Source organism: Otolemur garnettii, unplaced genomic scaffold, assembly GCF_000181295.1.
Source record: "Otolemur garnettii isolate 467f Iridium unplaced genomic scaffold, OtoGar3 scaffold00031, whole genome shotgun sequence".
In the NCBI taxonomy this organism is placed as follows: Eukaryota; Metazoa; Chordata; class Mammalia; order Primates; family Galagidae; genus Otolemur; species Otolemur garnettii.
Window position 1 is genome coordinate 13,689,363 of NW_003852426.1, and position 12,303 is coordinate 13,701,665.

The 12,303-nt window shown below is 44.1% G+C and overlaps 1 protein-coding gene across 1 annotated transcript in view; it reads left to right on the plus strand.

Moving 5' to 3' along the window:
• The window catches only part of PTK7 (protein tyrosine kinase 7 (inactive)), a 73,817-nt gene that overhangs the window by 59,289 nt on the left and 2,225 nt on the right, over positions 1–12,303 (plus strand). Inside the window, exon 18 of the mRNA XM_012804809.2 lies at positions 11,096–11,247. Within this exon, the coding sequence (XP_012660263.2) occupies positions 11,096–11,247 (152 nt within the window). The remainder of the gene's footprint in view (positions 1–11,095; positions 11,248–12,303) is intronic.

Here is a 12,303-nt window from a genome sequence, read left to right on the forward strand (position 1 = left end):
CCTCCCGAGCAGCTGGGACCACAGGCGCCTGCCACAACGCCCGGCTATTTTTTGGTTGCAGCCATCATTGTTGTTTGGCAGGCCGGGCTGGATTCGAACCCGCCACCTTGGGTGTATGTGGCTGGTGCCTTAGCCACTTGAGCCACAGACACCGAGCCAGAGCCAGCAAATTTTAACTGAGCCAGATATGGCCCCTGAGGGTCCCTGGGAATATAAGATTGAAATTGACAGGCATCCTGCCCTCAGGGCAGTTATGATCTAGTGGAAGAGATCAGGTGAATGAGTATGAGCAAGTGCCTTATGGATCCAATGTAAGACACGGAAAGGGAGTGGGAGGCATAACTTAGAGAAGTTGAAGACATCCATATCCTTAGGTAGACAGACAGTGTGGTTAACAAAGAAGTTCCTGGAGAAAACCATTTGAGTTCAGTTCTTTTTTTTTTTTTTTTAGACAGAGCCTTAAGCTGTCCCCCTGGGTAGAGTAGAGCAGCTGGGACCACAGGGGCCCGCCACAACGCCTGGCTATTTTTTGGTTGCAGCCATTATTGTTGTTTGGTGGGCCCAGGCTGGATTCAAACCCACCACCTTAGGTGTATGTGGCTGGCGCCTTAGCTGCTTAAGCCACAGGCGCCGAGCCGAGTTCAGTTCTTAAGGACAGGAAGTAGTTGAATGGCAGGAAGGGGATGGCTTTAGGAGAGATGGGAGTCAAGGTAGGTTTCTCTGGTTGGGACAGGACATTGGCTGACAGGAAGTTAGTTACTTCTATCATGTGACTTGAGGGACTCAATTTGAAATTCATCTACCACCTTTGCTGAACATCTTTTCCATACTTTTTTTGCCATAGCATCTTAAATTTGATGGGGGAGGTTTGATAAGTTGATCCCATACTCTCCAAGGACAATATTCTGCATCACATGGAGAAGTTGCTTTTTAAAAAATGCAGATTTCTGGGCTCGGTGCCTGCGTAGCACAGTGGTTACAGCACCAGCCACATACACTGAGGCTGGCGGGTTTGAACCCAGCCCGGGACAGCAAAACAACAATGACAACTGCAACAAAAAATAGCTAGGCATTGTGGTGGGCACCTGTAGTCCCAGCCACTTGGAAGGCTGAGGCAAGAGAATTGCTTAAGCCTAGGAGTTTGAGGTTGCTATGGGCTGTGATGCCATGGCACTCTACTGAGGGTGACATAAATTCTATCTCAAAAAAAAAAAAATACAGATTTCTGAACCATAATTCAGAATGAGGGAATCAGAGTATTTGAAAGTGGGAAGACCTGACGTTTTCAAATAAGCTCTCTAGCTAATTCTTAAGTTCATTAAAGTTCAAGGAGCGTTCATTGACTTTGAAATGTTAATCAATTTAGGGTTCCTTATAAGAAATGCATTTTAAGGCAGGTGAGGTGATGTGTGCCTCTAGTCCTAGCTTCTCAAGAGACTGAGGAGAGGATCACTTGAGCCCAGGAGTTTAAGGCTAGCCTGTACAACACAATGACACCCATATCTCTTTTAAAAAAATGCACTCATGACCTAGTGTGCATGTGTGCACACACAAGTTCACACACACATATATATAACTAAAATTAAACTTTCACAAGCACTGTATTTGATGCACTTTTTTTTTTTTAGAGACAGAGTCTTTGTTGCCCTAGGGTTGAATGCTGTGACATCATCGTAGCTTACAGCTCGTGCCTCAGCTTCTCAAGTAGCTGGGACTACAGGTGCCCACCACAATGCCCAGCTAATTTTTCTATATTAGTAGAGACTCACTCTTGCTCAGGCTGGTCTCAAGCAATCTGCCTGCCTCAGCCCTCCAGAGTGCCAGGATTACAGATGTGAGCCCCTGCGCCCAGCCTATATTTGATTTACCTGGTATTTCCTGTCTTGTTCTTCCTCTCTTTTTCTATAAACCTACAAAATTGGTTTTAAGACTCTCATGGGTCTTGGTCAGCAGTTTGAAAAGTACTGCTTCTGGGGATTCTGTGAAAATGAAAATTCCTGGGTAAGATATATACTAAAACTTGTAGCAACTTTCTTGTGCTAATAACGAAGTGAGATACTTTGTCACTTTATAGTCCTATGACCAGGAGAATGGAAGGAGGAAAAGGTAAGCAGTTAAAGGGTGCCGTACTTGGTGGGGGAGGTTAGAGGGGGGCCCCAGGAGGATTTCAGAGTAGCAGTGGGATAGTGATAGAAATCAAAGATACAAGCCTTGGGTGTTGTCATAATTGTAGGCAATGCTTTATAGAGTAGCTAATGAGATGATGTCAGAGACTTGACAGCAGAGAATTGTAACCTGCTATTGCTTCATGGATCACCTGCAAGCTAAAGACACAACAAGGGGCAGGATCAGCTTCGCACATTCAGTGGACCAGGCTTTATTCAGTTGGATGCCATGGCAGGAAACAGAATGCCTAATGTGTGAAGATCTCAGTTGTGTCATAGTGGGTTGGCCAGAACCTGGGTAAGCTCTTGGGGTATTCAAGTTGGAAAGTAAGGGGTGAGTGTGGTCTTTACCAAAGAACAGGTCTATTATAACAGTAGTGGAGAGTTATTACAGTGACCATCTGATGGCATCTTGCCCAATAGCAAGGAAACACTTAATTGGCTTAGGTCTAACAGAATTCCCTTTTACTGTCTTCATTTAGCCGGTATTTCCAGAAGCACTGCATCTCTGGAAAGATAGCAAGTTAGTCACCGTGCCCAGTCCACCTTCTTCTGTTTTCCTTGACTAGCAGCAGATTGTTTAGCTGTGAGTCAGATCAGAGAGAGGAGGCTGGGAGAAATCTCAAGTCTGATGAGAGCACATTTCCAAAGCCTTTGTCTGCCATTTACAGATAAGCTGGACAATGCCCTAGGGTTTTGAAGGCTGAAATATAATTGGCCCTGTTTATGATGACCACTTAAGTGGTTATCTGGCCCTTTTACCATCAGTGGCATTTGGGACACTCTAAGGATAGTACTCCAGGGGTTATTTTGGGTGTGCAGCTCCTACTTTCCCATGGAAACCCAGTATACCATCCTGTACCTCGGGAGGTTTGATAATCCTGCCAATCTGTCCAGCCTATTCTCTTCTCTCCCTTGCTTGCTCGCTTTCTTTCTCTTTTTTTTTTTGGTAATAGTCTCACTCTGTTACCCTGGGCTAAAGTGCAATGGTGTCATCATCGCTCACTGCAGCCTCTTCTGGGCTCAAGCAATCCTCCCACCTCAGCCTCCCAAGTAAATGGGACTACAGGCATGTGTTACTACACCTGGCTAATTTATTTTTTTAATTTTGTAGAGACAGTGTCTCACTAGTTGCTGAGGCTGGTCTCAACACCCAGTCACAAGCAATCCTCCCACCTTTGCTTCCCAAAGTGCTAGGATTATAGGTGTGAGCCACTGCATCTAGTCCTGACCTTATTTTATTTATTTATTTTTTTTGGTGAGATGGAGTCTCAAGCTGTTGCCCTGGGTAGAGTGCTGTGGCATCACAGCTCACAGCAACCTCTAATTCTTGGGCTTAAGTGATTCTCTTGCCTCAGCATCCCAAGTGGCTGGGACTACAGGAGCCTGCCTCAGTGCCTGGCTATTTTTTGTTGCAGTTGTCGTTGTTTAGCTGGCCCGGGCCAGGTTCTAACCTGCCACCCTCGGTGTATGTGACTGGCACCGTAACCACTGTGCTATGGGCACTTAGCCTCTGACCTCTTTTTTAACCCTCCTCACTGGTTAAGTAAGTTTGGTTAGAAGCTCTCCAGAGATTTTATGTCTTTACTTTTGGTAAAGAAATGCACCAAGAAGAGATTTTTCCCAACTTTGATGGTGTTAATCATTTAGCACCTCTGCATTAATGTAGTGCGAGTAGGTACACTGGATGTGAAGGTAAGTCTGGTCTCGTGGTGATTTAGAGATCAGTACTCTCTAATTCTATGATGGTGGCAATGTGCCATATCTGTGCTGGCCAGCATGGTCACTACTAGCCTCCCATCACTATTGGGCACTTAGAATATGGCTAGAACAACTGACAAACTGAATTTGAAATTTTATTGTTTAAATTAAATTAAATTCATTGACTAACATAGAGTCTTGCTCTGTCACCCAAGCTGACTAGAGTGCAGTGGTGTCATTCTAGCTCACTGCAGCCGCCAATTCCTAGGCTCAAGTGATCCTCCTACCTCAGCTTCCTGGGTAGCTGGGACTACTGCTGTACACCATTATGCCAGGCTAATTTTTTCTATTTTTTTAGTAGAGATAGGGTCTTACTCTTACTCAGGATGGTCTTGAACTCCTGACCTCAAGTGATCCTCCTGCCTTGGCCTCCTAGAGTGCTAGGATTACAGGGTGAGCCACTACACCCAGCCTGTAATAACTTAAATTTCAATAGCCACATAGAGCTAGTGACTACTCTGTTAATTGGCACACTTTTAGACCACTGTTGTTTTGTTTTGAGACAGGGTCTTTTTTTTGAGACAAAGTCCCACTATGTTGCCCTCAGTAGAGTGCCATGGCGTCCTAGTTCACAGCAACCTCAAACTCTTGGGCTTAAGCGATTCTCTTGCTTCAGCCTCCCAAGTAACTGGGACTACAGGCACCAGCCACAACGCCTGGCTATTTTTTTGTTGTAATTGTCATTGTTGTTTAGCTGTCCCAGGCTAGGCTCAAACCCGCCAGCCCTGGTGTATGTGGCCAGCGCTCTAGCCACTGAGCTACAGGCACCAAGCCTGAGACTGGGTCTTACTCTGTTGTATAGAGTGGAGTGAAGTGCTCTGGCATAGCTCTTGAGCTCAAGCACAGTCTTCCTGCCTCAGCCTCATGAGCATTGGAATACTACATGTGTGGGCTCCCACATCCAGCTAATTTAATAAAAACTTTTTTTAATGAAATGGGGTCTTGCTATGTTGCTCAGGGTGGTTTTCAACTAGCCTCAACCTGTCCTCTGACCTTGGCCTCTTGAAGTACTGTGATTACAGGTCTGAGCCACCATCCCTGGCCTAGACCCTTGTTCTTTTAAACTTTTTTGATTGAGACTCAAAATAGCAAAAAGTGCATTTTACATCGCAATCCAATAGATGCATTTGATTATTTTTGAAAATGAAAAAAGTTTCATAAATGATTCCCTTACTATGTGCGATATACTCTGATATTTTCTATTCCATTTCTTGGGGGGGGGGGTTTGGTTTGTTTTTATTTTCAAATTCTGATTAAGACTCACTAATTTGGTTTTGTGATATGCCAATAGGTTGTGATCATAGGTAGCAAAGTACCAGAGGAGGCAGTGGGGCACACAGGAATGTCACTGACCAGTGTACAAGGAAGCTCAGGAGTCCTCTCTCCCAGCACTTGAGCTCAGCACTTCTGTTGGCCTTCCTGTGACCTCTGGGGCTGGTAAAGCTGTACTGAGCCAGCCAGGGCTGCTGAGGGTCGGTTCTTTTAGCCAGCAGCCCCACCTGTGGGTACATTGGTGGGCAGATAGTCCATCCCCAGTGATGCGATCCAAGAGAGGTAGCTTCAGTGTTAAGGAAAGAGGCAGGCTTTTGGCACTAGCCTGAGTATAAAGCCTTACTTTGGGTCCTCAAGCAAAGCAGAAGATGAGCCATATGTCACAGAGTGCATGTGAGAAGAGGCAGCTGGCCTAGCATGGGGCCTCAGCACACAGTAGGTTTTCAGCCAATGTCCCCTTCCCCTTCTCTCTGAATAGGTGAGCTTTTACTTGTGGTAAGTAGCTTGGCAGCAGCCCCTCAGCACCCCCAATTCACTTTTTTTCCTTTTTGACTCTTAGGAGCACAGAAGCAGATTAATCATAAATAATCCTTGGTTAATCTATGACATACTCTCATTGGTCCATGGTAGCCTGCTTCTACTTACCTAGTTTTTCTGATGTGTTTATTATCCATTTATATGCATGTGTGTGTTTAGTAAGTTTTTAATTTTAATATTTTATACTTTAAAAAGTGTAAGAATAGTTCAAAGAACTCCTACAAACCCTTTATCCAGATTTTTTTTTTTTTTTGAGACAGAGCCTCAAGCTGTCCCCCTGGGTAGAGTGCTATGGCATTACAGCTCACAGCAACCTCCAACTCCTGGGCTCAAGCGAGTCTCCTGCCTCAGCCTCCCAAGTAGCTGGGACCACAGGCGCCTGCCACAATGCCCGGCTATTTTTTGGTTGCAGCCATCATTGTTGTTTGGCAGGTCCAAGCTGGATTCGAACCCACCACCTTAGGTGTATGTGGCTGGCGCCTTAGCCGGTTAAGCTAGAGGCGCCGAGCCCCTTTATCCAGATTAAATTGTTTAGTTTACATTTTGCCCTATTTGCTTTATCATTTACTCTGTATTTTTATATGCATAGGCATATTATTTTTTGGTTTTTTTCCTGAACTATTTGAAATAAGTTGTAGGCAGATGTTTGAATTTAGCAGTTGAATATGTGTTAAGTGATATGTCACTAACCTTTGGTTTGTATTTTCTTGATCACCAATGATACTGGTTATCAGCCACCTCTTATCTTCCTCTCTCTATGCTTAGATTATATGGTGGTGAGTTCTTCCTATGGATCGTGAGAGTGAGTTTGTATGCCAGAAGAAATACACAGCTGGCCAGCAACTTGTTCAGTAATCTCCCATAGACCACAGGTTCCTCTTTGCATTTCTGTTTGCACACAAGGGAATTCTCTCAAGGGTTGGATAGGGCAGTAGAGGTAAAAGGACCCTAGGTCTTTTTTTTATTTTTTATTTTTTTTGAGACAGAGCCTCAAGCTATCCCCTTGGGTAGAGTGCCCTGGCATCACAGCTCACAGCAACTTCCAACTCCTGGGCTCGAGCGAGTCTCCTGCCTGAGCCTCCCAAGTAGCTGGGACCACAGGCGCCCACCACAACGCCCGGCTATTTTTTGGTTGCAGCTGTCATTGTTGTTTTAGCGAGCCCAGGCTGGATTACACTGCCACCTTAGGTGTATGTGGCTGGTGCCTTAGCCACTTGAGCCACAGGCGCCAAGCCAGGACCCTAAGTCTTATAAACACTCTCATGGTTTTCTGATTTCACCTCTTTTTGGCATGGACCAGCTCTCTCTGGTAGTGGCATTCTTATTCAGGTATAATTCTTTTTTTTTTTTTAAGACAGAATCTCACTATGTCACCCTCGGTAGAATGCCATGGCGTCACAGCTCACAGCAACCTCAGACTCCTGGGCTTAAGCAATTCTGTTGCCTCAGCCTCCCAAGTAGCAGGGACTACAAGCACTCACCACAATGCCCAGCTGTTTTTTGTTGCAGTTGTCGTTGTTGTTTAGCAAGCCCGGGCCAGGTACAAACCCGCCATCCCTGGTGTATGTGTCTGGCGCCATAACCACTGTGCTATGGGCGATGAGCCTTCAGGTATAATTCTTTCTTCCTTTTAGACTGTCCTCTTACTAGGAGCCCTGCCCTAGCTAACCCTATTATATTCCACCAGTAACTTCTGTGTATGGCATGTACTAGATGCTTGATTTATTATATTTTTAAAGAGACAAGGTCTTACTATGTTGTCCAGGTTGGCCTCAAATTTCTGGGCTCAAGTGATTTATCTTCTTGCACCTGTTGCAGCAGGCCCAAGAGCTAAGTGGGCCCTGACTCTCAGTCCATCCTGCTGGATTACTCTCCTGAGTCATGACCTTCTCCACCAGATTGCAATCACCAGCAGCTTCAAATTCCCTCATCCCTCCCCAGCCCCTGTCCATAGCTCTGTAGAGGATCCACAAAGAATTGAATAATCTGGCACACAATTCCATGGCATAGTGTCCAGCATGTCCTGTTGGAGATATGTTCCTTTGGCAAGCTACAATAATGGGGCCAAATGATGGTCCCTATCAGGTTGAAATATTTTTCGTTTTTCTTTTTCTTTTTTTTTTGGAGACAGAGTCTCAAGCTGTTGCCCTGGGTAGAGTGCTGTGGCATCATAGCTTATGGGCTTAAGTGATTCTCTTGCCTCAGCCTCCCAAGTAGCTGGAACTGCATGCACCTGCCACAGCGCTGGGCTATTTTTTGTTTTGGTTGTAGTTGTCATTGTTTGGCAGGCCTGGGCTGGATTCAAATCCTCCAGCTCCAATGTACGTGGCTGGCGCCCTACCTGCTTAGCTACAGGCGCTGAGCCTGCAGTGTTTTTCTTGAGGATTCATTTCCCAACAGATTACCCCTTCAAACCACCCAAGGTTGCATTTACAACAAGAATTTTTTTTTTCTTTTTTGAGACAGAGCCTCAAGCTGTCCCCCTGGGTAGAGTGCCGTGACATCACAGCTCATAGCAACCTCCAATGCCTGGGCTCAAGCGAGTCTCCTGCCTCCTCCTCCCAAGTAGCTGGGACCACAGGCACCCGCCACAATGCCTGGCTATTTTTTGGTTGCAGCCCTTGTTGTTTGGCGGGCCCAGGTTGGATTCGAACTCACCACCTTAGGTGTATGTGGCTGGCGCCTTAGCCACTTGAGCCACAGGCACCAAGCCTACAAGAATTTTATCATCCAAATATTAACATTTTTGCAGCATTTTTCTTGATAAATCTATGATCACAATGGTCTCTAGCACTATTTCAAAAGTACTCTTGGTCATCTGTTCTCTATTGTGTGATCCCATTCCATTGCTCAGATTTATGAAACAGAGAAAAGTATAACAGAGTAGCTCAGGAATGGACTGAGAAGCATATGATGTAGAAACATGTGATGTAATTAAAAACATTATTTTGCAGTGATTCATGCCTGTAATCCTAGTACCTGGTAGGCCAAGGTGGGAGGATCTCTTGAGGCCAGGACTTTGAGACCAGCCTGAGCAAGAGGGAAACCTCATTTCTACTAAAAATAGAAAAATTAGCTAGGTATTATGCTGCATGCCTATAGTCTCACCTACTTGGGAGGCTGAGGCAGAAGTACCCCTTTAGCCCAGGAGTTTTAGGTAGCTGTGAGGTAGGCTAGTATCACGGCCCTCTACTTTATCCAGGGCAACAGAGTGAGACCCTGTCTCAAAAACATTGTTGGATAACTTATACAAACATGGGAACTCAGAAAGTCCTTTTGATTTCCACTTGACTGCTTTCTTTGAGCCCATACCTCATCTTCCATTGTGCACATCTTTACCTGATAGAGCAGTGCTGTGTATTGTATGTACTTGGAACAACAAACAAGAAGACCCGTACTTCTGTACCAGCATTAGCTCCTAACAGACAAGTATTACTGTGTCTGTGCATCAGGCCAGTTATGTAGGCATAACCTATGTCTAAGATTAGAAGCTTTCCTTATTGACTTAAATTTAGATAACAAGCAAGGTGTGAGGGAGTGGTGGGTATGGTGTATGCTTGGATTGGGAAGAAAAGCTCCTCTGACTGACCAGTAGGAGGCTGTCTTTAAGTAGAAACTATTTCAACTCAAAACAATTAGGAAAAGCAAGGTGAAGATTTGATTCTGAAGGACCTACGTCTTACATGAAATTTATGACCAACCAGATTAAACTCTACCCCACATTCTTTATTTAAAATTTAATGTCTGGGTTAAATTGGTCAATATTTAAATGGATTAGAGCTGTTAGTACATAAAGTGTGATGGGCTTTGTTCCCTTGTTATTTAGATCTCCCCACTGCTTCAACCTTTGGCCTTTCAGCCCCTCTTCCTCTCTTCTGCATTCTTTGGTCTTTGTGTGGTTTCTCAGTTGATACATAGCTAATAACTTTTTTTTCCTCACATTTTTAACTGCTTAGGTCTGTTTGGATATAAGGATGAAAATTCATTTGACAGAAATACTGTGTATATTTAAAGACCCATTTGTTTCTCTGGAGCATATACATTTAAGAATGTTTAATATGTGCAATAAATTATAATTTTTTTTTTTACAAAAGGAGGATCCTCCTGCCTCAGTCTCTAGAGTAGCTGGCTTCAATTAATATTTGTTCAATTTATTAATGTTTAAAATGTTATTATTTACATTTAATATATAATGTATAATATACATTTATATGGTTCAGAAGTTATAAAGAGTATCAGTGAAATGTCTCTCCAACTCTCTTATACTTTGGAAAATAGTGTGGTATTATTTAGTAGAGCTAGAGATAGTCATATTGTGTGACTCATCACTGGGTATCTTAGAAAAACTCATGCATGTGTACCCCTATAAAAATGTTTATAGCAACACCGTTCTCAATAGCCCCAAACTGGAAGTAATCAAACTAGCTATTGGTATAAGAATGATTAAAGTATGGTATATTCACAATGAAAAACTGACCTAGTACAATTATGAAAATGTAAGAAATGACTCTCACAACATTGAGGGGGAAAAAAATTAAGGCATAAAAAGTTTACATTTTGTGTGCTTCCAGCTTACCTGGTTTTAAAACAGGCAAAACTGAATTATATTGTTTAGGCTTATATGTATGGTGGTGAGACTGCAAAGAATATGAAAGTTGTTATCACAAAGGTCAGAGTAGTGGTTACCTCTTTTTTGAGGGGGGCCGGAGGCCAGGTTTGAACCCACTACCTCTGGTATATGGGGCTGGTGCCCTACTCCTTGAGCCACAGGAGCCACCCAGTTACCTCTTGAGGTGAGGGAGAATGTATGCTTGAGAAGGAACCCTTGGGGATTTCTGGGGTGCTGGCAATGTTGGGTTGTGGTTTTTTCCATAATTTAAAAAATGTAAGCCAAAAACGTCCCTGCTTCTACCTTCCTTGGAGGCAACCAGTCATGTGTGTCTATATACCCTCACACACACATGCACACACACACTCTCTCACTCTTACACAACTAGTAGAAAATAAAGACCTTTGACGTAAACAGAAACAACTCATAAAAGCTGTTGTTTCTGCCCAGTCATTTTTTACTCAAGAGCGGTCATTTTGTAAGTCTCCACCCCCAAGTGCCACTCACTTAACTAGCATTTGTTGCATGTCAGAATGGTATTAGGTACTTAGGTACTTTATTTCATTTAATTCCATCTTCCAACAAACGGGAGAGGCAGGTACTGTTACTACTCGTATTTTACAGAGAGGGAGGCTGAGGCCATTGTGCTGCTGTTCTTCCTAAGCAGCACATCAATAGCATTTAGATCAAACCCAGGGTTGTATTGAGCACTAGTCCTGGGCTGCTGTAACAGGGCCCTTTCTCTCTTCAGGTGGCCCTGTGCACCCAGGTAGCCCTGGGCATGGAGCACCTATCCAACAACCGCTTTGTGCATAAGGACCTGGCTGCTCGCAACTGCCTGATCAGCGCCCAGAGACAGGTGAAGGTGTCAGCCCTGGGCCTCAGCAAGGATGTATACAACAGGTAGAAGGGCATGGGTACGGTGGAGGGGCTCCCCACTGCTTTCTAGAGGACAGATAACAGGTTGTGGGAAAGGGCTTAGTGCATGCTTAGTACAAAGCTGGAGGACCTGGGAGGGGCCAGAGCCTTCCCAGTCAGTGGGCTACAAGTATCTGATGGTTTTAAGTTTTCTGGAGTGATAAAAACTTGCAAACTTTTTCTTATAAGTAGGCAAACTTGGTGATAGTTTATATATAATGTAACAATTTGTATGGAGTCCTCTGTAACTTCCTGAATTCAGTAATTAATATTTTGAAGCCCAAGATTTAAAGTTCAGCACACACAGCCAAAGATTGCTCTGGATACCTACGCGTTTCATAGTGTCTCCCAGGAACTTCCTTTTTTTTTTTTGGAGACAGAGTCTTACTTTGTCACCCTTGGTAGAGTGCTGTGGTGTCATAGCTCCCAGCAACCTCAACCTCTTGGGCTCAAGCAATTCTGTGTCTCACCCTCCCAAGTAGCTGGGAATGTAGGTGCCCACAACAACGCCTGGCTATTTTTAGAGACAAGGGCTTGCTCTGGCTCAGAATGGTCTTGAACCTGTGAGTTCAGGCAAACCACCTGCTTTGGCCTCCCAGAGTGCTAGGATTATAGGCATGAGCCGCTACACCCAGCCCCCAGGAACTTCCTTTTGAGTCACCCTAATTCTAAGTTACCCTTGTCTGACTGACTATTGCTTTAGTCATGATTGGTTTATCACTAATAAAACTTCCATTTAATGAGTTCTTATTTTTGACATTTTAAAACCAATATAGAAAGTGTATATGGTTGTTGGCTTTTTTTAGGTAGTTTGATTTTTTTGTCTCAAAACAAAAAAAAAGTCTTGCTGTGTTGCCCCAGGTAGAATGCAATGGCATCATCATAGCTCACAGTAACCTCAAACTGTTTTTTGTAGAGATGGGTCTCACTCTTGCTCAGGCTGGTCTTGAACTCTTGAGCTCAAGCAATCCACCTGCCTCAGCCTCCCAGAGTGCTAGGATTATAGATATGAGCCCACTGTGTCTGGTCTAGGCAGTTTGA